This window comes from Crocodylus porosus, unplaced genomic scaffold, assembly GCF_001723895.1.
Source record: "Crocodylus porosus isolate Cpor-Errol unplaced genomic scaffold, CroPor_comp1, whole genome shotgun sequence".
NCBI classification, from domain to species: domain Eukaryota; kingdom Metazoa; phylum Chordata; order Crocodylia; family Crocodylidae; genus Crocodylus; species Crocodylus porosus.
In genome coordinates this window covers 59,263,631-59,288,992 of record NW_017728931.1, presented here as the reverse complement: position 1 = coordinate 59,288,992, position 25,362 = coordinate 59,263,631, and the positions used below count along the sequence as shown (strand labels likewise).

General features: G+C 42.5%; 1 protein-coding gene across 1 annotated transcript in view; it reads left to right on the top strand.

The window, feature by feature from the left end:
- NUP205 (nucleoporin 205) overlaps positions 1-25,362 on the top strand; it is a 95,076-nt gene that overhangs the window by 17,389 nt on the left and 52,325 nt on the right. Inside the window, exons 5-13 of the mRNA XM_019545142.1 lie at positions 2,917-3,076; positions 6,808-7,036; positions 8,235-8,399; positions 11,222-11,397; positions 16,288-16,404; positions 17,238-17,375; positions 18,418-18,568; positions 21,106-21,311; positions 21,657-21,839. Of these exons, the coding sequence (XP_019400687.1) occupies positions 2,917-3,076; positions 6,808-7,036; positions 8,235-8,399; positions 11,222-11,397; positions 16,288-16,404; positions 17,238-17,375; positions 18,418-18,568; positions 21,106-21,311; positions 21,657-21,839 (1,525 nt within the window). The remainder of the gene's footprint in view (positions 1-2,916; positions 3,077-6,807; positions 7,037-8,234; positions 8,400-11,221; positions 11,398-16,287; positions 16,405-17,237; positions 17,376-18,417; positions 18,569-21,105; positions 21,312-21,656; positions 21,840-25,362) is intronic.

The window sequence follows — 25,362 nt, the reverse complement described above, 5'->3', positions numbered from 1 at the left end:
TCTGAGGAGAGGCTGAGGGAGCTGGGCTTAGTTAGTCTGGAGAAGAGAAGACTGAGAGGGGATTTTATAGCAGACTTCAACTACCTGAAGAGGGGTTCCAAAGAGGATGGAGCTGGACTGTTCTCGGTGGTGGCAGATGACAGAACAAGGAGCAATGGTATCAAGTTGCTGCAAGGGAAGTCTAGGTTAATTGTTAGGAAGAACTTTCTTGCTAGGAGGTAGTAAAGTATTGGAACAGGTTACCTTGAGAGGTTGTGGACTTCCTATCCTTAGAGGTTTTTAAGACTCAGCTAGACAAAACCATGGGTGGGGTGCTCTAGTTGAGGATAGTCCTTCTTTGAGCAGGGGATTGGACTAGATGGCTTCCTGAGGTTTCTTCCAATCCTATTTTTTAATGATTCTGCTAGCAAATTTCCTGTCAAGAATGACAGGGGAGAGGTGGGCAGGGACAGAGGCCTAAATCCAGCCCCCACCACCCCCAGCCACTCCCCTCCTTGCTCCGCCCCCCATTGGGCAAGGGCCACTCCCTGCCTTCCTCCTGTTGCTTTGGGCAGGGGCCGGGACTACTTCTTGCTCTCCCCTGCCGCTTCGGGCTGGGGGGGAATCACTGCTTTGGGCCAGGACCTGCAACCATGGTGATGGCAGTTGCCGCTGTGGTGGGACACAACCATCAGTAACCCAGCCTACCCTTCCCGCTTCCCTCCCTCCCTCCCTCCCTTCTTCCCTGTTTTCTCCTCTTTCTCCCCCTCCCTGCTGGCTGTTGGGGGGGCGGGGCAGCACAGGGCGGGTGGGTGGTCCTGCGCAGCTCACCCCAAAACAAGCAGCTGCTGTGGGGGGTGGGGAGGCACTCTGGCCCCTGGCTCTAGGGGGCAGGGAGGGGGGCCAGGCCAGTGGTGTGGCCTTGGCCCCCTGCTCCATCCCCTCCATCCTGGTGGTTCTCTGGTTCCTGTCGTCTCCCTCTGCCTCCAAGGAGCAGGTGGGGAGGGGGTCCCTCAGTCCCCACTGGCGCTCCGCCATGTGTCTGTCTGTCTAGAGCACTCTGTTTGGCTGCCTCGGCAAGCAGTCGGTGTGCAAATAAAGTGTTATGGACAGACAGACTAAGGCTTTTATAATATTAGAATGTCTTCCATGGATTTGGATGTATTGGAAGCCCCAGGCTGATGTCTCTGAGTGTTAGGATACAGGCTGGTGGTAGTGGTACACATACTTGAATGATTGAGTTCTGCTCACTCAATAGAATTTGGAACTGGCTACTTTTTCCTGAGACACAAAATTAAAAGAAAAACTGTGGTAGGTGGTTCCCATCAGGATGTTTGCCCAATACGGGCCGTGTTGTATGTGAGTACAAGACCAGCCTTTCTCCTCCCCACCATGTTTTTTTTGGGGGGAAGCCTCATCTTATATTGGAGTTAATACTGTATTTACTAAATCCTTTTTAAATGCCTTTGGCTTTATGGAATTCTGTTTGGCCAAAGAGAAACATTTTCATAACTACTTCTGACACTAATAGCTGTTTTTTTTTCAAATAGAGTTAGGAATCCCTTGTAAAAGTGTTCTTTTCTGGAACCCTGGCTCTTCATACCTAATTTGACAAGGACAGATTATTTTTTTTAAGGAATCTGTTGTCTGGGAAGATTACAGTACATCAGATGTATATTTTGACAGTGATTTATGTTGTTACTTCCCTAGAGAATATAGCATCTGATTGGAAACAGTTTCCTTATTTCTGGAAGCTTTTTGAGTGTCTCAAGGGACAGCAAACAAATACCTTTTGGATTGCACCTTAATTTTCATATGAAGACAGAGTAATGTTTTGCCAAACCAGTATATATAGCTGACATCTAATGAGTGGCCTCTTGATTAAGAGATATTGAATAAAATCTTTTTCAAGTGTGGGAGGGCTGAATTTCATCTTTTCAGGCTTATGATGAACAGGAAGCTTCCTGTAATCTGTGAGAGATGGACTTTGATCGTTCCCCCTTACCCATCTTCTCTGACTTCCAGTGCAAAATCTGCTTCTACAGTGTGTATTTTTCTGAGATAGTTATAATATACTAGAACTGGTATTAACAGGAAAAAAAGATAGTTATCCGTAGTCTTCCAGTTGCCTGTAAAATCTTAATATCTTTTTTCCCCCCTCTTCCTTCCTGGTCCCACATATTATACTCATATCCTTTTGTTTTGTTTTTAACTTAGGTTGAAAGTCCTTTGGAGAAGGAATATAGCTCTTTTGTGAAATGCCTTATTTGACATTGGTACTATAGAATAATAACTCTACCCCTCGCTGTCTGTACTTCTCATTGATATAGATTCTGGAAGGGAAGGAACCAGTTTCAATGCTACTTTTAAATGGGCAGTTCTCCACTTCTGTCGAGGAAGTTAACTGATACATAAACTTCTTACTCACCAAAATAAATAATGTTCAATAGAATTTTGTTTTTTCATTACAAAGATTGCATTTTGAAACTTCATAAATTGAAATTTTTATGTACAAGACCATTATATCTAGGATGTTAAATATATAGGAGTAAAAAGATTACTTGATTAGCATGGCTTTTATAGCCTTAAGGTACACTTGCCTTATGTGGTGAGCAGTGTCATTCAACAAAAAGAATTAAGTAGCTGCTTTGTTATAGAGTCATCTCAATCCCAAATTCTGGAAACTTTGCCATTTCAGGAGTCTGTAGACATTCATCGAAACACTTTAATGCTACTTACTGAGATATATGTATATATAAAAAATAAAATACTCTTTTAATTTCTCTCTGTACTTAACTGCAAAAAACAGAAAATTACATTTTCAAATAACTTTGGTAGGTTTTGTTCATTTTATACATTGCAGATTTCTTCTGTGGTGATCAGGAATAGCATTATTTGCCATTATAGTTTTAAACATATTGTCTGTTTTCATTAAAGTCCAGAGTTGGTGTCCATGACCACACGTTTTACAGATGAGCTGATGGAACAGGGTTTGACTCAGAAGATCCTCACTCTGGTGTCTCATATTGATTTGAACAACGAGTTTGAAAAACTGCAGAGAGAGCGTGGCCTGGGCAGTGAGAAACATCGCAAAGAGGTAAATGAATGTTGTTCTACCGAATTACTGAAGAAATTCTGTAAGCAGTTATAAGTATGTATGTACTTAAATTTAGGTGGGTATTTTTTTTAAGTAAAATTCCAATGGTAGTTTATTCACTTATTTAAAATGTACACCTTTTTTCCCCCACCTGCGCCTGCTGCCACTTGGGAGCAGATTGGAATGAGAGCACCAGGGAAGCAGTGGAGAATAGGAATGGCTCAGCCAGACTGTGCTCTTGATAGTCATGTAGGACGTTGTACTGAAGAAAAAGAAAGTTCCCATGGGGAAGAAATTCAGTAGCTGACTGGTCTGTGTTGGGTAGAAAGATAGGTGGAGGACAGTCACAGGCTGGTCAGTTGGTTATTTCACAGCCAGTGAACACAAAATGGAACTTCATATTTTTGTGAATGGTTCTGGACTAGGACAGTTGTTAGGTACCTTTTATTTTTCTTCTGGTAGCAGTGGTTTTTTGTTTTTTTGCTAATGCCCATTGTTGCATTTAGATTATGGGAGTCTCTGAAGCCTGCATGCTGCTGCAGCCATTGCTGAGGTGGTAGGGGAAGAGCCAGCTAATTCCTGATAGTAGTTCTAGCCTGGAACTGGTCAGGGGCACCAAGATTTTTTTTTTTTTCCTGGCTAACTACCATGTCTTTTAGTACTCTTGTTTTCTCCTCTTTCTAATGATTCTGGTGTCTTTTTTTCCTTTATGTCTTCTGGTGGGTTGAAGTGAATGTCTTTCTCCCCACTCAAAAATTACCCCTGGGATGCTTCTTATTTCCTTCTCTCTGTCTCCTCCTGACCTTTCTCCCCCCTCTGCAAGCTATATATTGATGGATGAAATATTGTGGATAATTCTTATACTCCGTGCAGTGCCCAGTGTAGGTGGCTTACTACCTGCCTACCTGTTCTGCTTTTTTGCCCCTACTGCTATCAGAGCAACTTCTCTCTGCCTTCAGTAAAGGAAAGTCAAAGAGAAGAATAGAACAAATATAATAGGAAACATATTGTGTATCATTTAAAATGAATGTTGTTTTTACTTCAATTGCCACAAATTTAAACAGCAAATTAGAATTGAAAAAATGGATAACCAAGCTTCCAGTGTGATACAGACAGGGCAAAAGAGGGCCCAGTTGCTTGGGGAAATTATGCGGCTTTTCTATAATCCTTCAACATGGCAAGAAGCACCTCTGATAGTAAAAACTGAAAAGTGCTTGAAAATACAGAGTTTCTTCTTTCATTCTTTAAAGTTAAATGGGGATGGGAGTCCTTGTCTGCAGCAGGAACTACGTCAGACCTAAACATTAATAATGCACCTTTTATTTCTGAGCCTATTGATGGTAAGCTTTTTTCTGAAAAGTATAATGTATACAACCATAACATTGTGCACCCCCAAAAGAAGGAAAAAGTTTGTACATTGTGGGTGAGTCTACATGTTGCCGTACAGCAACATTGCTATGGCGCCGTGCTTTAGTACTACCTTTTGGAAGTACTACCTTTTGGGAGTACTAAAGCGTGGCGCGTGGTTAAATTTCACTACTGTCACCATAGTGGTGTGCTATACCTGTGGAGTGCACCACTACAGTGAGGTAGCCGGCGATCATTTGTAGATTCACATGATCGCTACATTGCCGTAGCACACCATATGACAAAGTAGTGCATTGCTATAGGGCACCCTATGTCATGCCACTGTAGGAATCATATGAAGAATAATGATCTGTTAAAATTATGTATGTGAATGATAAACATGTATTAAAGCAGATGAGAATATTGATTTCAGAGCTCTGCTTGCTTCCACATGTTCCTTTTTTGACCATACTCCATAATCCTCTACAGATTAAATAAAACTCTGTGCATATGTGCACAAATCCATTGAAATGTTTTTCATTTGATTAGTAAAAGCGTAAGCACAACGAAAGTTGTGTACTGGTTGATTGCTAGTTTTGTTATTTAAACAAAAATAGTGGGTGTGCTCAAGTATGTTTTTAAAGATCTCTCAGAATTGAGTCGAATTAAATTTAATTTTCACTGGATCTTTCAGAGACCCTGTATCATTGATGTCAGAAGTATTTTTCAAATTTAAAGTTTTTATTTATCCTCTTCATTTTATGTAAAAGATTTTCCAATATGGGTTGCAAAAACTGTTAGCAGATAAAATGTATGTTTTTACTTTTTAAGTGTTTAAAAACAAGTGAGACATTTTGGTGTAACTGTTGGGGGGGGAAAAAGGCAAAACAGAACCCTGTTTGAGAGCAGGTGTACTGAATTTAACCCTAACGTAACATTTTGGAAAACAATTAGACACTTGCAGTCATACCCTTAGTATGGAGATGCTTGGACAGTCTTTATGTAGGTTTTCATACTGCTTGATTCATAATGTATTACAGATTTGTTTTATGGCAAGTAGCAGTCATATGATATGTCTTAAGTCAGCAAACAATTTTGTTTGTTTGTATGTTCCTAGAATAAATTGAAGGGGTACAATTTGTGAGCAGTCTTAGAGGAGATCCTACCAAGGCTTTGAATACTAGTATAGATGTAGTATATGTGTTGGAAGTGTGGTCTGTGCGGTAAGAGTCATATACCTTGCTCTATACATTTTGGAGAGCATATAAATATGCACATTTAGAATTTGATAATTATTTTGTTAGTATGCATGTGTAAATGTAATTCACATTAATGGGGATTGAAGTGAAAAATTGATCTAATTAAGTAAGTCGTATTTTTGTGAGGCAGGCGGCAGGGTCTGTCTCTTTCCCTCTGAACTCCCTTTCCACGACTTTGATGGGAAGAAAGAAATGTTCAGCATTACCTTTTGGGGCGAGAGAACACCACAGACCACCCAGATGGTAAACTTGTACAGTACTGACTTTATTTTTAACAAGGAGTTACATAGTCACCTTTGCCTCACTAATTAACTTAGTAGTGAAGGGAACCCCCAGGTGATAAGAGAACTCTTTAAACCAGGGAGTGTCCTGGATGCTTCAAGCTATTTGTGTCCAGGCTGTGTATTCCCCACTAATTAACTCATTAGTGGGGTGCATTGCCAACGTCTCTGCCGGTGTTGAGTAGGCAGATATCTCTGCTGCCATCTCCTTGTGTCTGACTGGGAACCTGGCTGTACTCTTGGCTGCCTGGTGGCGCAGATGGGCCCCATGCCACTCTCACTGCCTGTGTGCTGCCCTGGAGCCCTTTACTTTGGGGTTCTTCTTGGCGTGTTGATCCCTTGGTCTCCCGGCTCTCCCCTGGGTTTCCTGTCTTGGCCATGGGCCTCCAGGTGAGTACTCCGCCTTCTTACTTGCCAGCTGCAGCATCTCAAGGTCTGCAGTCCCAGGTTCTCTTGATTGTTGATTGCAGTCTCTCTCTCTCTGTTTCTCTTCAGCACAGTCCACTCTTCCTCTGGTGCCTGAAGGCAAAGTGTGTTCCCTCGCTGCTGGGCTTATACCAGCTGCGGTGGGATAATTACCCTAATCTTCCCTTGGTGAACAACTCCCTTCACCTGTGTAAGATGTTCTGTATGGCTACCTGCCCCCCTGGCTTCCCTAGTAACGGGGCTCCTGCCTGAGCCCCTGTTATATTTTTTTAACAAACAGCAATTTCATACATTTATTTTGAATGCAAAATGACAATGTGTAGTTGGTCCTGGTTGTATTGACCAAATGATCAACACAGGCCAAAATTGTTGATTTTATTGTGTGCAAAATTTAAATTTGATTTTTTTTTTTTTTAAGGTTTCTGACCTCATCAAAGAATGCCGACTATCATTAGCTGAAAGCCTGTTTGTCTGGACCTGCCAGTCACCCCTCAGCAAGGATGATACTCTCATACTTATTAGTTATCTGGAGAAAGTGACGGTTGAAGCTGATGGCTCACTGGACAGTGTTAACTTATCTCTTCTCATGGCTCTCCTTTACTGCTTTGATGTCAGTTTTCTAGAACAAGGCACAGAGGATCAAGAAGGTAAGGGTGGTGCTTTTCTGGGGATTTTAAAGTATGGATAATGGTACTTTACTATTTAACCAAATTTACTGCTGGTGATACTTAAAGTGAGTACTTATCATAATTTACTACAGTAAGTCATATACATTTCTGGAGTACACATAGCAAGCAGGATATTTCTTAGAATAATGAAAGTACTTCAGTGAGATGAATGTTAGCCTTAAGACTACCTGAGGTACAGTGCTTAGTAGTAGAGATAAAACTCTGGTTTGTTATGTAAGTTCAAATGAAAAGTGAATAGAGTACTTATAGCCAAGATCTCTTCAGTTTTAATTCTTGCTCTTTACAGTAGTTCTTCTCCCTAATTCACTTAAATTATTTGTGACTTCATTTCCTCGTGTAACATGGGGCTGAGAGTAATTCTGACAGGGTGATGAGGCTTAAAATGTTTGTTTGTAATGCTATTGGCAACAAAGAACTACATATACTTTAGTCTTTTTGCATGTATGTATTCTTATATTTATAGAGGAAATTGCCCAGTTGATGAATAGTTATATTGACTTGTTCATTTCAGTTATTAATTTCAGTTCAGTACATACAACAACTGCATAGAATTTCCTTTTTTAATAAAGGAGATGCAAGGGAGTGAGTAATTGCAGATTCATGCTGTTATTTCAGTGTGTAATGAGATGCTCTTTTTTTTTTTAAAATGAGGAGTCTGAGAACAGTGTTTGTTTCTCAGTTGAATATGATCCATAGGAATTGGTTAGTTCCCTTGCTATGGAATTTTCTTCCCTTTTAGGCTGATTGAGTCTGAATTTGATAATTTTAAGATCTTGTTGTAAGGTCACTAACAAAAGTTAGTGTTTAAGAGGGTGAAGCTCTTGGTTTTGGAAGGGGAAGTTTTGGAAGTTTTTAGGTTGATTTTGTTACTTTGATACACAGCTTCGTACATGAATTCAGAGCCTGTACCGGATGCTTTTATATGAAGGAATATTTTGATTTGAATAAAGCCTATTTAAATAGATGCATACAATAGATTATTTAGCCTTCAGGCCATTTGAGAGAATCAACTGATCAGTTAAAAAAGGTACAAAAAGTTAATTTTTAACTTTTAATAGATGATGAAGAAAGATTTATTTGTGATAAAAGTGTATCTAAGCTAAGAATACTAGCTATTTATTTTAATGGAAAAAATGATGATTCATTTGTTTTCTAGATTTGATGCACCAGCTGCCTCTGCTAACGGAAAGACAGTATATAGCAACAATCCACACTCGTCTTCAGGAATCTCAGCCGTGGAAACTGCCAGGACTGCAAGCTACTGTTAGATTAGCATGGGCATTAGCTTTACGAGGAATATCTCAGTTATCTGATGTAACAGGTAAATTGATCCAAAGGAGCAGACTTGTTACAGCCACGCCTTCAGGATTTGTAAATGCTACAATAACTTATTTTTTGCATGATAAAGTTGTGTTACTGTTGTTCTGCAGTACTTGAAGTTTGGCTGTTGGGAATTGCATCATTTGAAATGTGCACAAGTTTAAAAACACTTGCAGTTTCATATGTAATATGCAAACTCCCTTTCACTTGGAAGTTAATGTGATACTAAAAATATATGAGAGATTGCATCTTAAGAGCATTAATGTTACTTCATTGCCTAAATCTCTCATTTAAGAAACAAAAATAGATTTGTATCATAATCTTTTGTAGAGGTGTACTGATACATTGGTCCATATTGAATCAGCGCCGATAAAAGGAAAATTGACGTTGTCGGCAATCAGCTTTTTTTGGCTTATGTGGCTGATAATGTCGCCAATAAATGCTGTGTGCAGGGGCGCAGCAGCATGCATGGGGCCAGGAGTGCAGTCTGGCAATGTGGAAAGCAGTATCCAGCTGGTAAGTCTGTTGTGGGGAAGGGGCATGGGAGGCAGATTGAGGTCCCCACAGCAAAGGAGGGAGTGGAGCAAGGGCAGGCGCTGCTCAGGCAGGGCAGAGTGTGGAACAGAGCCTCAAGTGGCTTGTCCATGGGAGGTGGCTCTTGCCACTGCATGCACCCCCAAAGGAGGCATGAAAAGTATTTGCTGCCCAGATCTGTGTGTGGAACGAGGGCCCCCAGGCTCTTACCGGCAGGGGGGTTGGGCCAGAGGTGCGCTCAGGTTGGGTGGCATTGGGTCTTGGGGGCGGGGGAGGGCTACAGAGTGGGCTACAGCCACACCAAAATTTGCTGTAGCCCCCCCAAAGCCCCTTCCTTCCAACGCTACCATTGCCTGCCCCAGCCCGACCTCCTGTGCCGGCAAGAGCCTGGCACTAGCCCCAGCCTGCAGCAGCAGCCCGCCCTCACCCCATGCACAGATCCAGGGGGTACACCATCCGCCCATGCCTTCCCAGCAGGTGCATGCAGCAGCAGGAACCACTCCCCATGCCCCTTGGACAAACTGGTTGTGGCTCTATCCCATCCCACTACAACTGTGCATCGCCTGCCCCAACCCCATTTTCTCCCTTCATCACAGGGACCTTGATCTGTGCCCCTCTTCCATTCCCCTTCCCTGCTCCCTATCTCTTCTTTCCAACAGATTTACCAGCTGGATGCTGCTCTCCAGACTTCCGGGCCTGCGTATTGGCTATCAGATCTTTATCAGCTGATATGGCTCTTTAATAATTGGCCAGTGGTATCGGCCCAAAAAACCTTTATTGGTGCACCCTTGATCTTTTGCACCACAGGTTTCCCTCGTTTTATGCGGTACGTGCGTTCCCAGAGAGCAGCATATAAATTGAATTTGCATAAAGCAAACCCACTTTATAATGGAACAAATAGGGATACATTCCCATGGCAGTAAGGAAGGGAGGAGTGAGGCTGGTACTAGGGAAGGGGTGCAGTGTAGCCTGTTGGCAGCTCTGGGGGCTGCAGCAGGCAGCATAGTGGCAGGAACTGTGAGTGGGTGAGTGGCCCAGGACAGGGGAGCATGGCTCTTGCTTCTACATACCCCCTGGGAGGGTTGGCGGCTTGGGGGCTCTGTCGGGCTCTTCCCGGGGGGATGTGGGTCCCTGGATGTTTGTGTGGGACAACAGCAGACTGCCGCTGCAGGCTGGGGCAGGTGATGCTACCAGGCTCTCCCTGGCATTTAGCAAGCAGGTTGGGGGTGCAGTGGCAAATTTTGGGGTGCCAGCAGTCCCTTCCCGGTGCTGCCACTTTATTCCTGCAAGCAAGGCTGGGGGTTGCAGTAGTGGCCCTGGGAGGGGGCTGCTGCCACCCCAAAAATCATTGTAGCCCCCTCAACATGCCCGCTGAGTGCTGGAGAGAGCCTGGAGGCGCCGCCAGCCCTAGCCTGCAGTGGCAGCCTGCTCTTCTCCTGCATGAAGATTTGGGGGCCCACACCACCCTGGGAAGAGTCTGACACAACCCCCCAGCCGGCAATCCTCCCTGGGGGGGCATGTAGAAGCAGGAGCCGGACCCCCCAGTCCTGTGTCCCACACCCACTCACAGTTCTGCTGTCTTGCTGCCTGTTGCAGTCTGAGGCCTCTGCTTCTCCTGCTCATCCCCTTACCTGCTGCAGCAGACCCGAGAACAGCTGACGCCACCTGCCTGCACCACGGAACAGTGCAGCCCATGGTCTGGGGCGAGTGGGGACAAGCGGAGCCTCGATTGCCTGAGTGAATTTATTTCGCATATAAGGAATTTTGGGTAGAAAAAGGGTGATCGTATAAGAGTGTATTCGCATATATGGAACCCGCATAAATTGAGGGAAACCTGTAGTGAGTTTAAGCATCAATTCCACTATAGCTAGTTATGGAATACAGAGCGTTTCATGAGAAATATTTAACTCAATGTATTTCGTAGTTTGAAGTTTCCAGATTCTGCAGTGGGTCAGAACTGAATCTGTTCTAGAATAGCTTTCCTTTGATGTTAAAACAAAAGATCTTGATATTGTGAAGTTTTAATTAAAAGATCATTTTAATTACTAATTAATGGGACCCAACAGTATAATGAGATTTGGTCACACCAGTGTTGTGCAGTGAATTGTTCAGTGGGTTATATTTTGGAATGTGCCTCAATATTTGCATCACTGTTGGTGTCGACACTTTTGTACATCAGAAAGACTTAAGTGGTTTAAGTTGGTTGATGAGCCAGAAACTTGAACCATATGTTTGTTGGGTTTTTTGGTAACAGATAATTATAATCTCTCTCCTTAATTCTCTCTATAGCTCTTGCAGAATTCACTGAGGCAGACGAGGCAATGGCAGAGCTAGCTATTGCTGATAATGTCTTCCTCTTCCTTACTGAATCAGTTGTGGGATCTGAAAATTTCTATCAGGAAGAATTTTACATTCGCAAAATTCATAACCTTGTCACAGACTTCCTTGCCCTCATGCCAATGAAAGTAAGTTGCATGTGTGTTGGATGGACAGTTAATGAGAATTTTGTGCATGCAATCCAGATTTCATATTCAGAACTATATAACAATTTTATAAAACTTAGAGTGTGTTCTAAGGCATCTAACACCATACTCTTGAAATGCTAGGACTCAGAAAACTTGCAACTGTTTGAAATGAACACAGTTTAGAGCTTAGTTTTCCAAAATAGATTGATTAAAAATCCAACTTGGAAAGTATAATGACATTTAAAAAAACAAACTATGTTTGTTAATATTTATGATTTTACTGAATGTTACTGCTTTTTAAGGTATAATAGCACAGTTGGAGACTTGTGACTGAGAAAGGATCAGTGCTACAACCGTGCTGTCTCTGTAGGTTTTTACATTTTTTCCTAATTACAGACTTCTGGGGTGCTATCCTTTCCTGTAGTAGAATGTTGTCCCTGTAACAATATTCTGAATGACCAGAAACAGTAATGCTCCTGTTGCACAAGTGAAAAGTGATATACACGAAACAGTCTGAGCTGTTTCATTTGTATAAGAACTTGTAGCTATGTATTGCAAGGCGGAGCTCTGGGCAAAGTGCAGGATTTTCATTTAATTGGTGAAGGCATTATTTTGTGACTTTCACTGCATCAAGCTGTGCATTTTGGTTTGAGTTGCCAAATGATGATTGAAGTCTTCCTGTGTGTGGTTTGGATCTATCCTTTTCTTCATCTTAGGTTGGCAAAATGAAAATAATGTCTGGAAAGAAAACCCTCCTTAAAGCCTTAAGAATATTTCTGAGGGCACATAAGGATAATGTAGACTGTTTAACTAAGTGCTACTCTGCTTAAAAATATTTTTGTGTTAAATAGCTTAGCATTTAAATCCTTTTCCTGACCCATAGTCCAGGCTTGGCTCTAATAATATCAGCAAGCATCTTTTGTTTCCATAGCCTCATCAGCATGCTTCAGTCTTGTTCTGTAGCAACTACATGGAGTTATAGTAAGGCAGGGGTGTCAAACATACGACCCCTGGAGCTGTGTGATCTGGCCTGTGGGTCTCTGGACTGACTGCACATGCTGACCCTGTCTCTGTCCCTGTGTGCAGTGTATGGACTGGACCCTGCACACAGCACAGGTTGGTCTGGAATGAGGGCTGCATGCAGTGACCCTCTGGATTGGACCTGCATTCTGGCTCTGGGACTGGTCTGGATTGAGCTGTGTCGGAGCTAGCCCAGAGAGCCAGTCCGGCAGGGCATCATATGCAGTGCATGTCCTGTAGTGGCCCCCTGTGCTGTGTTCAGCACAAGCAGGTAGTCCAACTTACCATGTGTGCGCCTGTTAGCCCCAAAGCTAACTGTGCATAGGCACTCTGGAGACCTGGCATTGCACATGGCACAGCAGGTTCAGACTCCCTGGACACAGTGCATAGGGCCTGTCCAGCAGGGTGCTATATGCCTCCTGCACCCTGGACCCAGCTCCCTTTGTCACCTGAAGCACTGGGTCCAGCCTGTGTGCTGTGGGCAGTGCATGTCCCATGCTGGCCCTGTGTGAGGCCAGCACATGTTGTGTGTAGCACATGAGCTAGACTGGGTGCCTTGGGCATTGCACAGGGGGTTCAATCTCATTCTGGCTCTCAGACCAGCTCGGTGTCCCTTATCTGGCTCATGTGGTTGGATGAGTTTAACATCGCTGTAGGAAAATAATGTACTGTAACAGGCTGTGGCCTTTCTACGAAGGCTGTCAGCAAAGGCTATTTCTATAATGTAGATAATGTGTTCATTAGGAGCTGGACTTATTTCAGGTAGGTCTTTGAACACTTGCATTGTAGTAATGACTTTTATTTAGAAGTGGGCAGGACTTTTTGTTAATTAGTTGCTGATTTGTCAAAATTAAAGCTTTTCACTGGAATATTTTGGTTTTGACTAGAATTCTTTAGGAACAGAATTTGCTATCCAGGATTGGAAAGCAGGTCTGCCCATCAATTATGCTATTTCTTTTTCTGTTTGTGGTGAAATAGTTGCCTGTAAAATATATTTTCTTTCCAAATTCTGTTAGTTTGTGGTTGGCTTAGGCCCTGAAGCATAAGAGACTACCTGTAATTACACTACATAACTTTTGATGCTCTCTTTCAAAATATTGTGATAGTGAGGTTCATGGAATAATTATGCATAAAACAAGCTTTAAATTGTAAATTTTTTGTCTTTTAAGTGTCATTGGCTGTTGTTTGTATTTTGGATAGGTAAATAAAAATGCCCAGTTTTCCCCGATGCATGCCCATTCATTGTTATGGGCACTTCTGCCTTCTGTTTTGTATACTTCATTTTACTGCCTTCTCTTTACAATAAATACAGACAGACTTTGTGATCTCTTTTCACAAGAAAAATGTCGTTGTCTGTCATTTTTTCCACTTATCTCTGTACTGTTAGTTCCATTGTATCCTTTCTTGAATTAGAGTGACTAGAAGTGAATAAGGTGTTTATTCAGGGTTATGTCTATTGATCTATCTATAAAAATAGTAATTTTGGCATTACTTTTTTACTGCCTTATTAGTGAATATCTTTACATTGGTGTACTTTGATTGCTGGTGCACGAAGGGTAGTCTTCATTGAGTTGTCCATGATGATGTGGTTTTTTCCTGAGTAGATGCAGTTAATTTAGAATCTCAAAATATATTTTCATAATTCAGATATTGTACAGCAGCAGGGGCCAGCCTTTTTTGGTAGACATGCCCCAAGGTAAGCACTGCACCCTCCCCAAGTATCACTAATCTCCTTCCCCTGTGCAGTCTGCTGCTGTGCTATCTGCACTATCTGTCGCTGTGTTTTCTGCTTCCTCCCTTATCTGTTGTGTGCCACACGTAAAGGCTGTCCTTGCTACTTGTGGCACTTGTGCCGTGCGTTGGCCACCCCTGTGTGGGTTACATTCACTTGTCAACGCTGAATTACATCACTGCTGGACTGAAATGTCATCTAGCTTTGATTAGGTTCCTTAGTTTCTTTAGTCTCCTTTAGTCTTGACTTCATTTCATTTTCAAGTTTTGATATTTTGCAGCTCTTAACCTTTTTTCCAGGTCATTAATAAATTACAGACCAGCAGTCTTTCAAACTTTTTCAGCACATCTGTTTACTGTTTAGCATCCTGAGAATTGATTCTTGTTTCCGGTCTTTTGCTTTTTTTCCCCTCAGCCTCTGCTTAATCCATGCTAAAACTTTCTCATCCAGTGATTTGTTTGCTTCTTGTGAAGGAGTCTGTTAACAACAAAGGCTTGTTGAAATTCAAAATAAATACTTAAAGCTGTTTTTCATTTATCCAATAATTTGTTGACATACTCAGACAATTCTAGGAGAGTAGTGAAAAACAGTTTTCCATTACATATAGTAGCTGTGGTGTGTTTCCCTCTCTCCTTTCCTGTGTCTCCCTGACATAGTGCATTCATCGAGGCACTTTTAATTGATTCAAATAGTTTTTTCTGGCACCAAGACTGATATATAATCACCAGGTCCGAAAGACAGAGACAACTTTTGTTGCTGTTCAGTATAAGTGTTCCTTGAGAAATATTGCAGTTTTCAATTCCATATGCAAGAGGTCATTCCATACTGCTTCCTCTGTTTCCACTGCACATCCATGGGGATGATGGTCTAATTCAGGGGTTAGTAGCATCTCTGTGTTGGATCTGGGCTATGAGTAGTAGGTTGCCAATCCCCAGTTTAATTAAATCTTTTTTTTATTTTGGTACAGAAATATGTAGCATTACAAATAATGAAGTAAATTTTGTGTCTGTTTCAAAGCATACTGAAGTAATTGGAAAATGGAGTTGGAGTAGACGCTTGTTGCTGATTTTGAGGGTCTTGAGAGAAAGAAAGTGATTAAATATTTCTTTGAATATTGGCTATGTAAAATTATTCTTGGACCATCGGTCTATATGTGTGCTAATAGTGGGATTCATGTATTGTGTACAAGAAAGATCAGATTCTTCTGGCTAGCATTGTCTTTTGGGACCACCTTTACATCCTGCTTCGTCTTGCGCTGTCCACTCTTCAGGGGTGGGCAAGTATTTGGGCACAAGGACCACATGGGTGGTTTTGACGAGCTGTCACAGGCTGGGTCAGCACCCTTCCTCCCTCCCCGCCCCAACCCCCCATGGGTCCCCACATGGCTGTTCTGCTCCCCTTACTTCCAGCTACGGCTCCTGCTCCTGCCACACCGCTCTGGGAGGGTTGGTGGCTTCTACCCCAGCGTGTGAGGCTCTGGCTCCTGCTCCCAGCTGCCTTCTACCTGCTCTGCCTGCCCATGGGTGGCTGTTCATTGTGCCTGGTAGGTGGAAGGGTGAAGGTAGTTGGTAGCGAGGGGCCTTGCACATGAGAGAGATAGCAGGGCATAGGAGGCAAGCAGCACTACAGAAAAACTGTAGCAGGGTGGCAAAGTGGGGCACACAGGTGGAGGGTGCCCCTTTGCTCACCCACTGGTTACAACTGGATGCAGTCACGTGATGGGATGGGTCTGGTCTGAGGATTCTAGGTTGCCAACCACTGCCTTAGGGTATAAAAGGTGGAGGAAACCTAATTGTTCCTCAAGTCCTCTGCTAATACAGGGATCCACAGTAGGAGGGAAGGAAGGATCCAAATGGACAAACACCTCAATTATTTCTCATTGATTTATACTGAAACTTCATTTTTCCCACTATTGGACAATAAGAGAACAAACAAATGCAACATTAAATAATTCCATAACCTGGCAGTGAATTTCACCATTTATTACAACATTAGCAGTTTATTAAGACTATTTTAAATAAGTTTTATAAAACTTATTTTTATATTGCTATTTTTATTTTTTAATAGGATTTTTGGATAGCTCTTTCATTGTTGGCTAAAATAGATTCTCATTCTTCTTTACCTCATAAATTGTGTAGGTGAAACAGCTAAGAAATCGTGCAGATGAAGATGCTCGTATGATCCATATGAGTGTGCAGATGGGTAATGAACCACCTATTTCCCTCCGGCGGGATCTGGAACATCTAATGCTTTTAGTGAGCTCTCTTTTTTAATTACTTTGGCACAAAAGAAGTATTTTGGGCTTTTTCTGTTGTAAACATTTAAGACATTTTAATAGAAAAAAATCTTTGAATAATGTAGTATAATGTTTATCATGCCTTAACTATTTTCCATTAGAAGTGGAAATCTTCATTTTTTTTGGTTTAATTAGATGTAAAAATTTTCATTAACTACTTTGTAGTGGTGTGAATTTGCTGACCTGACATTTCCTACCCTAATCAAAATCAGTTCATTCTTTTCAATATGTAAATATTGTGCTATTTTTTTACCTTTACTTAACTATGATGCTTAAAGTTCCTAGATACCTTTTACAATGACATATATTCTACAATTATAGGAAACGTGAAAATCCTCTCTCTATAGCCGTAATGAACCCTTAACATGAAGAATTTGTAGTAAAAATTATTTTGAAAATTCCTTTATTTAGAGATCAATTAAAAGCTTCTAATCCTCACGCTAAGTTGTTTATTCTAAGATCATTGCACAGATACCCAAATGCTAATTTAGGATGAAACATGGGTCTGTTTGTAGCACGTTTTACAGATAATAGACAGAGGGGGAATATCATTAAAACTTAAATATTTAAGAGACTAGTATATTTCAATTTTAGTGATACTGTGGCTGTGGATTGTTAAGAAACTGCCATTTTCAGGAATGGAGTTTTAAATCATGAAGTATTAACTATGAGATGACTTAATCTTTTTGGGTTTTCAGGGTTGTGTAGAACATGCTCTCTGATAATTATTGTCTTTGCCTTTTATTCGCATTGGTATTTTTCTCTTCAGAAACTCATTTTTCTTTCCCTTAGATTGCTGAGCTGTATCGGAAGGATCCATTTAATCTGGAGCTTGCCCTTGAATACTGGTGTCCTTCAGAGCCTCTCCAGAGCTCCACCATCATGGGGTCTTATCTTGGAGTAGCCCATCAGCGACCTCCTCAGCGTCAAGTTAGCCGAATTCTACTGCCTTTTTCAAGTTTTGAGGGAAAAATCTTGTTTTAGTTGTCTCATTTGTGTGTCATTGTCCTTTCATGCTTTTAAAAGCAGCAGTAGTCTTTCCTGGGATGTAGGAAATGCTCAAGTGTTCTAGTGGAATTACCAGAGCTACTCTTATATGGTCTTAAGGACCTGTTATTTGTTTCTGAGCTACTGTCCCATTGCTACCAATCTGTATTAAATAGCTGCTATTGACTTAATACCAAGAGAGCCATCTCCAGTTGTCTTGAGTTGTGGATTGTCCCCATAGTTGTCATTGGCATTAATAGGGAAGAATCTAATGTTTCAGAATTCTTGTTATGCTTGAGTGCTTAATTTAAAATGTTGATACAAGAAGCTACAGTTGCCCAGTTAAATGCTAATAATAATGATATTTGCATTTCTGCAATAGCATCTGTTATAGCATCTGATAATCTTGAAGTGTGCTATTGATATACCCTGGGAAGAAAAATGTTAGGATGCATTTATGGTTGAGAGTATGTATTGGCATCCTACATATAAAAAAAAAAAATACAAGGATACTATACTTATTGAAAAAATAAGAACCCAGGAAAGACAGAGTGCAATATTAGACTTAATAGCAATTCAGATATATTAAGGCAAGAAAGGTTAAGACATAGAAACAACAATAATTCTGTGCTGTAGTCACATCATGCAATAGTAACACAGTTATTTAAAGCCTGTGTTCCTGGATTAGATTTATTTTTAAAGACATATTACATTTTCCTCTCATGGAATCAAGACAGGTAATATAATGAAAAGTTATTACATGTGTCTGTATTGTTTAATATTTATTCCTTTGCAATAACTTGAGCTATCTTGTTTTATCTCTTTCCTGTTCAAAACATGAAATTTATATTCAATGAAACTGAAAAGAGAGTTCACAAGTATATTATTTTGGAGTAACCAGATGGTTTCTTCTGATGGTGGTGTCTAGTTGATATCACCCCAATATAGGTGTTTGTTTATAAACGATCACTTTTTTTTGTTCCAGGTTGTCTTATCAAAGTTTGTTAGACAAATGGGAGACCTACTTCCCCCCACAATTTATATCCCATATTTGAAAATGCTTTGGGGATTGGCCAGTGGGCCCCAATGTGCTCATTACTGCTTCAGTTTGCTGAAGGTCAATGGCAGCAGTCACGGTAAGAAAGGGGTCTGACAGTAGGCCTCACCTCCCAACTCTCCTTCTCTACAACAAGGCTGGGCAAAAAGCAGCCGGCAGGCTGGATGTGGCCCACCAGGCCATTCTATCCAGCCCGCAGGACCCCTAAAAATTTAGAAAATTAATATTTATCTGCCCCTGGCTGCCTGTGATGCGGTCCTCAATGGCTTGCCAGAACTCAATAAGTGGCTCTTCGCCTGAAATAATTGCCCACCCCTGTTGTGTAGTGAGCAAAGCACACAGACTGAGCGTGTGTGTGTGTTTGTATGTGTGGTGAGCAAAGCACAGTGTGTGTGCAATGAGGGAGGGAGAGGGAGAGCATGTGTGTGTTTGTAGGGTGAGTCCCACAAGCACCCCTCACCATATACATGCACCCCCCCTTGCACTGCCAAACATGCAGACTACCATATCCACACACCTATCCACACCCACACACCTCTCCGCACCCGCAGTATACAAGAGTAAGACTTAATTTAATCTATTGTGCAATCACCTCTATGTACACTACACAAACACTTTTTCCTGATTTACATGTATTTTTTAAAATCAAATTAATGAATATTGTAGATATTTGATTTTTAGAATATAATTTGGTGTTTTTCTGGTTCTGAGATGGCAAAACCCCTTGCTGAAAGGCGTATTTCTGGGGGCAAAGGGAGGGGCAGCTGCTGACAAAGGTTGGGGGGTGGCAGGCGGGACTCTGGTCCCAAGATGGTGACCAGGGGGCGAGGCATCTGTCAAGGGGCAGGGCTACCCGTGCAGCCCTTGACAGCTTGCCAAAACTCGGTAAGCGGTCCTCCACCTGAAATAATTACCTTCCCCTGCTCTACAAGGTAGCCAGTAGAGTTCGGTGTGAGATTTATTGTGGTTTAATACTTGGTTAGTTACTGTTAACCATGCAATCATGGATGAAACTCAGGACTTCACTTTGAAATGTATCCTGCCTTAAAATACTAATTAAGTTATGTAAATTGAAGTTTGAGTTAATTCACTCTTGTAACATGTTTAAACGAGCTATACTTGTAAGATAAACAGGTGTTGTGTTATACTGAGTATAACATGACAAAGGCTCTCTTCTTAATAAATACTGGCAATGTAGATTATTTGACATAGTGATATAGGAGCCCAATATATGACACTAATGTCTGCTGTGCTTTCATACTATGTTGTCAGGTCAAAAATACTACTTGATTAGTATTGTAATGCTTAAAATGTAAACAAGTTTTGATTCATAGCACAAGAAACTTAGTTTTTACTTGCTTATCATATCAATAATGCCATAGCTATGAAAGAAAAGAGCAAAACTGAGCACACAGCTTAGTGAACTTTATTTTCTTCTCTGGTTTTATTTTGATTTTGAATGCTGCAATCACTTTCTCAAATCTGGCATTCCATTGTAGAATATAGGGTGGTAAGTTTGGAAACAGAGGGAAAGACTAGTTTTTTAGGTGTAGCAGACTCCTATCTTTTTTTTCCGTTTTCTTAGAGCAAGTGACTTCACTTTTTGAATGCTTTTAAAGCACTTAGGACATTGTGGGCATTATCAAAAAGAATGAATAACATTTTATCCATAGTTAGTACGACTATAATTATTTTAGGGAAAACTGGGTTTGGGATGTGTGCGCATGCACACACACAGGCATGTGCACACGTGCGCTGGGACACTGTGTGGCAGCGGGCAGGGCTGGAATAGATATCAGGAGTGTGGTGCCTTTGTCACTGGAGCAGGGGCTGCAGGCTGGGGCTGGGATGCACTGGAGAGCGTGGTGCCTTTTCTCATCAGGGACAGGATGCAGACTGGGCTGTGGGTGTTGCATGGGCTCTGTTTGACTCATCTGGCCCAGTGCTGCCACCTGCAGCCACATTCTGGCTCTGCCCCCTCCAGGCTGGGCAGGTTCAGCCAGCTCTGGCTTCACACCCCGCTCCCTGGTTAGGGCAGGGTACTGCTGGGCCACGCTGGGCTCTTTGCGTGGGGCCTGTAATGAGTTTGGCCTGGCCCTGAGGTGCACAGCCAGGATGCGGCTGCAGGTGATGCAGTGGGGCCAGAACTGTGAGCCAGAATGGGGCAGATGGAGCTCATTCATGCAGGGCCCCCAGCCCAGGTAGCATACTGGCCCCAGCTCTAGCCTGCACCCCCTTAGCTCCAGGGACAAAGGCACCCTGCTTCCCAGTGAGTCCTGATAGCTGCTCCAGCTCTGTTCACTGCCACACACGTGCAGACACTCGCACACTCCACCCTACAGCTCCTAGGAGTGGAGCTAGGCAGGACAGCCCAATCCAGGACTTTTGCTTACGTGTTCTCCAACATTTGGGGTGCTGAGGAAGCCTATAAAATTTGGGACTGTCCTGGCCAATCTGGGCCATTTGGTCACCCTATCCACCGAAAGATGATTTCTTGATACTTGAATTTCCAGAATGCTGGGCTGAGTGGCAGTTAGATTTTTCCTTTAAAGTTTACCTCTGTTGCCACATGCAAAAGGGCAAAAGTTTTTAATAATCAATTTGATATTTTTCTAGCTGAAAACATCCAAGGAGCAGGTGGGAGCCCTGTGTCTTGGGAGCATTTTTTCCACTCCTTGATGCTGTATCATGAGCACTTAAGGAAAGACTTGCCAAGTGCAGACAGTGTTCAATACCGTCATCTCCCCCTGCGAGGCATCACCCAGAAGGAGCAAGATGGACTGATTGCATTTTTACAGCTCACAACTACTATAGTAAAGTGGGTAAGTAATACTTTTATTTCTCCTGTTCTGCTAATCCATTGCTATATCTCGTCTTGCAAAAATGATTTGAATTGGTGTGTAGATCTTTGTTTGTATGCAATTCAGTAGCGGAGACATTTGCCTCAGATGATTCATGGGTCAAATTCAGCTGGCTCTTTTATTTTTAAGTAGTGCTTGCATTAGAGTGATACTCCATTTTCCCTAGTTCTTCAGTGCATTCAGCTAATAAGCAGCTGTTGCCATTGCTAAGTCATACAAAGTAGATTATGCAAAATAGGCTTTTCCAAGCAACAGTAATAACCAGCATATATATTTTTTTCTTTTCTTTTTCTGTTTGATGTACAGAGTGAGAATGCTCGTTTGGCCCTTTGTGAGCACCCCCAGTGGACCCCTGTAGTAGTCATTTTGGGACTTCTGCAATGTAGCATCCCTCCCATTTTGAAAGCAGAGTTATTAGAGACTCTCACTGCCTTTGGAAAATCTCCTGAGATTGCTGCTTCACTCTGGCAATCGCTGGAATACACCCAGGTATTTTAGGATTTTCTAAATTACTTAGCACTGTAGCATATGAGTCTTGCTTGAATTCTAATGTATTCTTAAATTATGTTCTTACCTTGTAGCTGTAATATATATTTTTCCTAAGTTATCTTGTAAATCACTTATTGGATATTAAACTCGTGTTGCTTTTATTTTGAAGATTGTTTAAAACCATGAAAAAGAGATGGATGTAGGAATCTTAGCGCACATGTACTCTGAGGTGATTCTAAAATACTGTATTTACCCGAATCCAGGATGCCTCTGAATATAAGACATCCCGCCGCCCTGCCATATTTACATTCTGTCCATGGAAGATTCCCCATTTCTTATAATAAATATATATATTATAAAATAACAAATTTACACTTTCCCATGGATGTAATTTGATTAGTGAAGACTGTTTTTTGATTTGTCCCCAGACACCTGTGGTAGGGAAAGCAATGGTGGGGAGTGAGGGGCCAAACCCACCCCTTTCCCTTCCTGCCTGCTCCAGTTCCTTTCCCCCTGTACCTTTGCCTGACCCCTGCCACCACCCCTCCTTCTGCCCCCTGGTAGCTGCCCTTCCACTTTGTGCCCCCCAGTCCCTCACACCCCATGTGCTTGTACCACAACCATGCCCTTCTACCCCCTGCTCCCACCTGCTGCCCTTGCCACCCATCCCTGTGCCTGCCCTTCCAGCTTCTTCTTCCCCTCCACTTGCCACCTATGCCTGTGTCTGACCCCTGCCACCTTTTCCCCGCAACGCCTGTTGCCTGCCACCCCACTGTGTACACCCACCCCTTGTTACTGGCCTTCTTCTGCTCTCTTCTGCTTTGCTTTGCTGCAGCTCCAAGACAATCAACAGCAGTGGTGGCTCCACCTTAGACTCACCTTGCCTGGCCAGGGATAAGAAGGGGCAGCAACTTCAGGTTGGGTCAAGGCTCCCAGGGCTCAGGCTGGGACTGGAGCAGGAGCACAAGCTAAGGCAGGTGTGGGGGAAGGCAGGCTGTTTAGGAGGTATAGGGCAAGCTGGGTGTGAGGCAGCTGGTGCAGCCTCCCCTACGCTTGCTGTGCTGTATACTCCCTCCTCCACTGCACAAGCCACCTCAGCCTTGGGCAGGCAGTGGCTCAGTTGTGGCTCCGACCCCGAGTTTGTGGCCACAGTTGGAGCAGAACCACTGCCTGCGTCACCCAGGTACTTGAATCTAAGACAAGGCTCCCCCTCCTCCATGTTGTCTGGGGGGAAAGAATTGTTTGGTAGGGGAAACATAATTTTGATTTTGTGTAAATGCAGCGTGCCATATTTTTACAGCACGGAAATCTCATATCCATTATAATTAGCTTCCAGTTCAATTTATTTCCTAACTGCCAGTCCTGTAAATTCAACTGGGAGTCTGAGAGACAAGCTGGGATCTTTCTTCCTCCTCAGTTATCACTAGTACTAATAGTCTTGCAAGTCACATTCTGCCATGTTATACTCATCCAATTCATGAGATACGACTAACACATATGGAGGACAGATGTACTGAATAAGAAAGAACCACTGTTTGTTTATTTTTCAGAGTAGACCAGTACTTTCAAGGTTTTCATATCTGCACATGCAGCTGATACGATTTTATTGCAACTCTCGTGATACTAGGTATTTTCTCAAAGACCCCGGAGTCTTTTACAGCTATGTAATATTCTCAACTTCAGGGTTTTTTTTGAGTTTCTATCATTCATGAATGCAGAGAAAAAATTGTAAGAGTGAACTCTAAAGGTTTAGAAACCAAGGGAGATAAAAGTAATCCAAATGATCATTGGTTTAAAAATCATGCTTTTTGAACACTTCAGGTTGGCAATACTGAATATGTCCCTCATTCTTGGAGTGCAAAGGAGCACTATCAGAAATACAACTACTTGTGTCACTTAGTATTAATAGAAAGCAAGCCAGCATCTTAATGTTAACACAGTTTTTTTTTATGACAGTAGCATGTTTTCATTTCTTGGAGAGAGGAAATGGAGAGAAACCAGTCCCTCTTCTTGACTTTGCTTGGGAAACACAAGGATCAGTGAGTCCTTAAATCAGGGGTGCCCAACCCACAAAACATATGCCACAGATGGCATGGGCAGCCTCTGTGTGTGACACATGGCAGATCAGAGAGAGGGCAGGCAGCACAGTGGCAAATAGGGCAGTGAGTAGAAAGCAGGTCAACAGTTCTGGCAGGGCAGTGAATGTAGGAGAGCACAGTGGTAGGTGGGGAAGGGGAACAAAATGGGACTTAGGGAGAATACAGGGCTTAATTTGTGGTTTGCCTGCCAAAAAGGTTAGCTACCACATTAAGTAGTATTCTCATTAGAAATCAGGAGATTGTGATCAGCAGGGATCCAGGTTTTCCATTCTCCACTGAAAAACAAGGTAAAATCCATGGTAAAATACGGAGAAAAACCTGGATGTACATTTTAAGGACAAAAAGCCTGGATTGTTTCCTTTAAAGGAGAAAAATGCAGGAAAAGGTGGGTTTCCACTTGCAGGCTGGCGAAGTTTCAGCCTGTGAGGGGTTGTGGGGAGCAGGAGGAGGGTGATCAGGCAGGGGGTGCTGTGTGTGTGTGTACCCCCAAATGTGCATTTTTCTGTGATTAAAATGGAACACCTCTCTCATGGCATTTCATTTTAATCACAGAAAAATGCAAATTTAGGGTTTTTTAATCAGAGATTTTGTGCTTTTTTTCTTTCTTTCTTTTAAATAAAAATGTGTGTTGTTTGTTTGTTTTTTTTTTTTTTAAACAGAGAAAGCCAGGATCCCTGCTGATCATTATGGGTGTTTATATGTGTGCTCTGGGAGTTGGCAGGGCATGGGTGGGCAGTGCTTTAATTAGAGCTGTTCTGAGAGATGCTCTAATTAAAGTGCCTGGAGCATGACATCCATCAGTGTCTCCATGCTGAAAAATGGCAGCAGGGGTGCTTTAACTAAAGTTTATTAGATACAGTCTATGGATATAGATAGATATATAGATTATATAGATATAGTCTATTCTTCCAAGGATGGAAAAATATCAGTGTTTCAACAGATGGACTGTAGAAAGCAAAACCCCCAAAACCTCTGTTCCCATTGGAAAAATGTTCATATAGAGCGTTTTTAGTACAGATTTCTCTTGATTTATGCAGTACATGCATTCCTGGAGAACAGTGCATAAATCAAATTAGCATAAAGTGAACCCAGTTTACAGTGGAACAGATAGGGATATGGTGGTGAGGGAGGGAGAGAGTAAGGCTGGGACTAGGGGAGGGGTGCAGCACAGTCTGTTGGCAGCTCCCTGGACTGCAGTAGGCAGCAAGGCGGTGGGAACTGTGAGTGGGTGCAGGGCCCAGGGCAGGAGGGCATGGTTCTTGCTGCTACGCACCCCTGTGGGGGCTGCAGGCTGGTGGACTGTGCTGGGCTCTTCCCAGTTGGGTGCAGGCTCCCAAATCTGCACATGGGACGACAGCAGGCTGCTGCTGCAGGCTAGGCCTGGCAGCTCTACCTGGCTCTTCCCAGCACTCGCCAGGCAGACT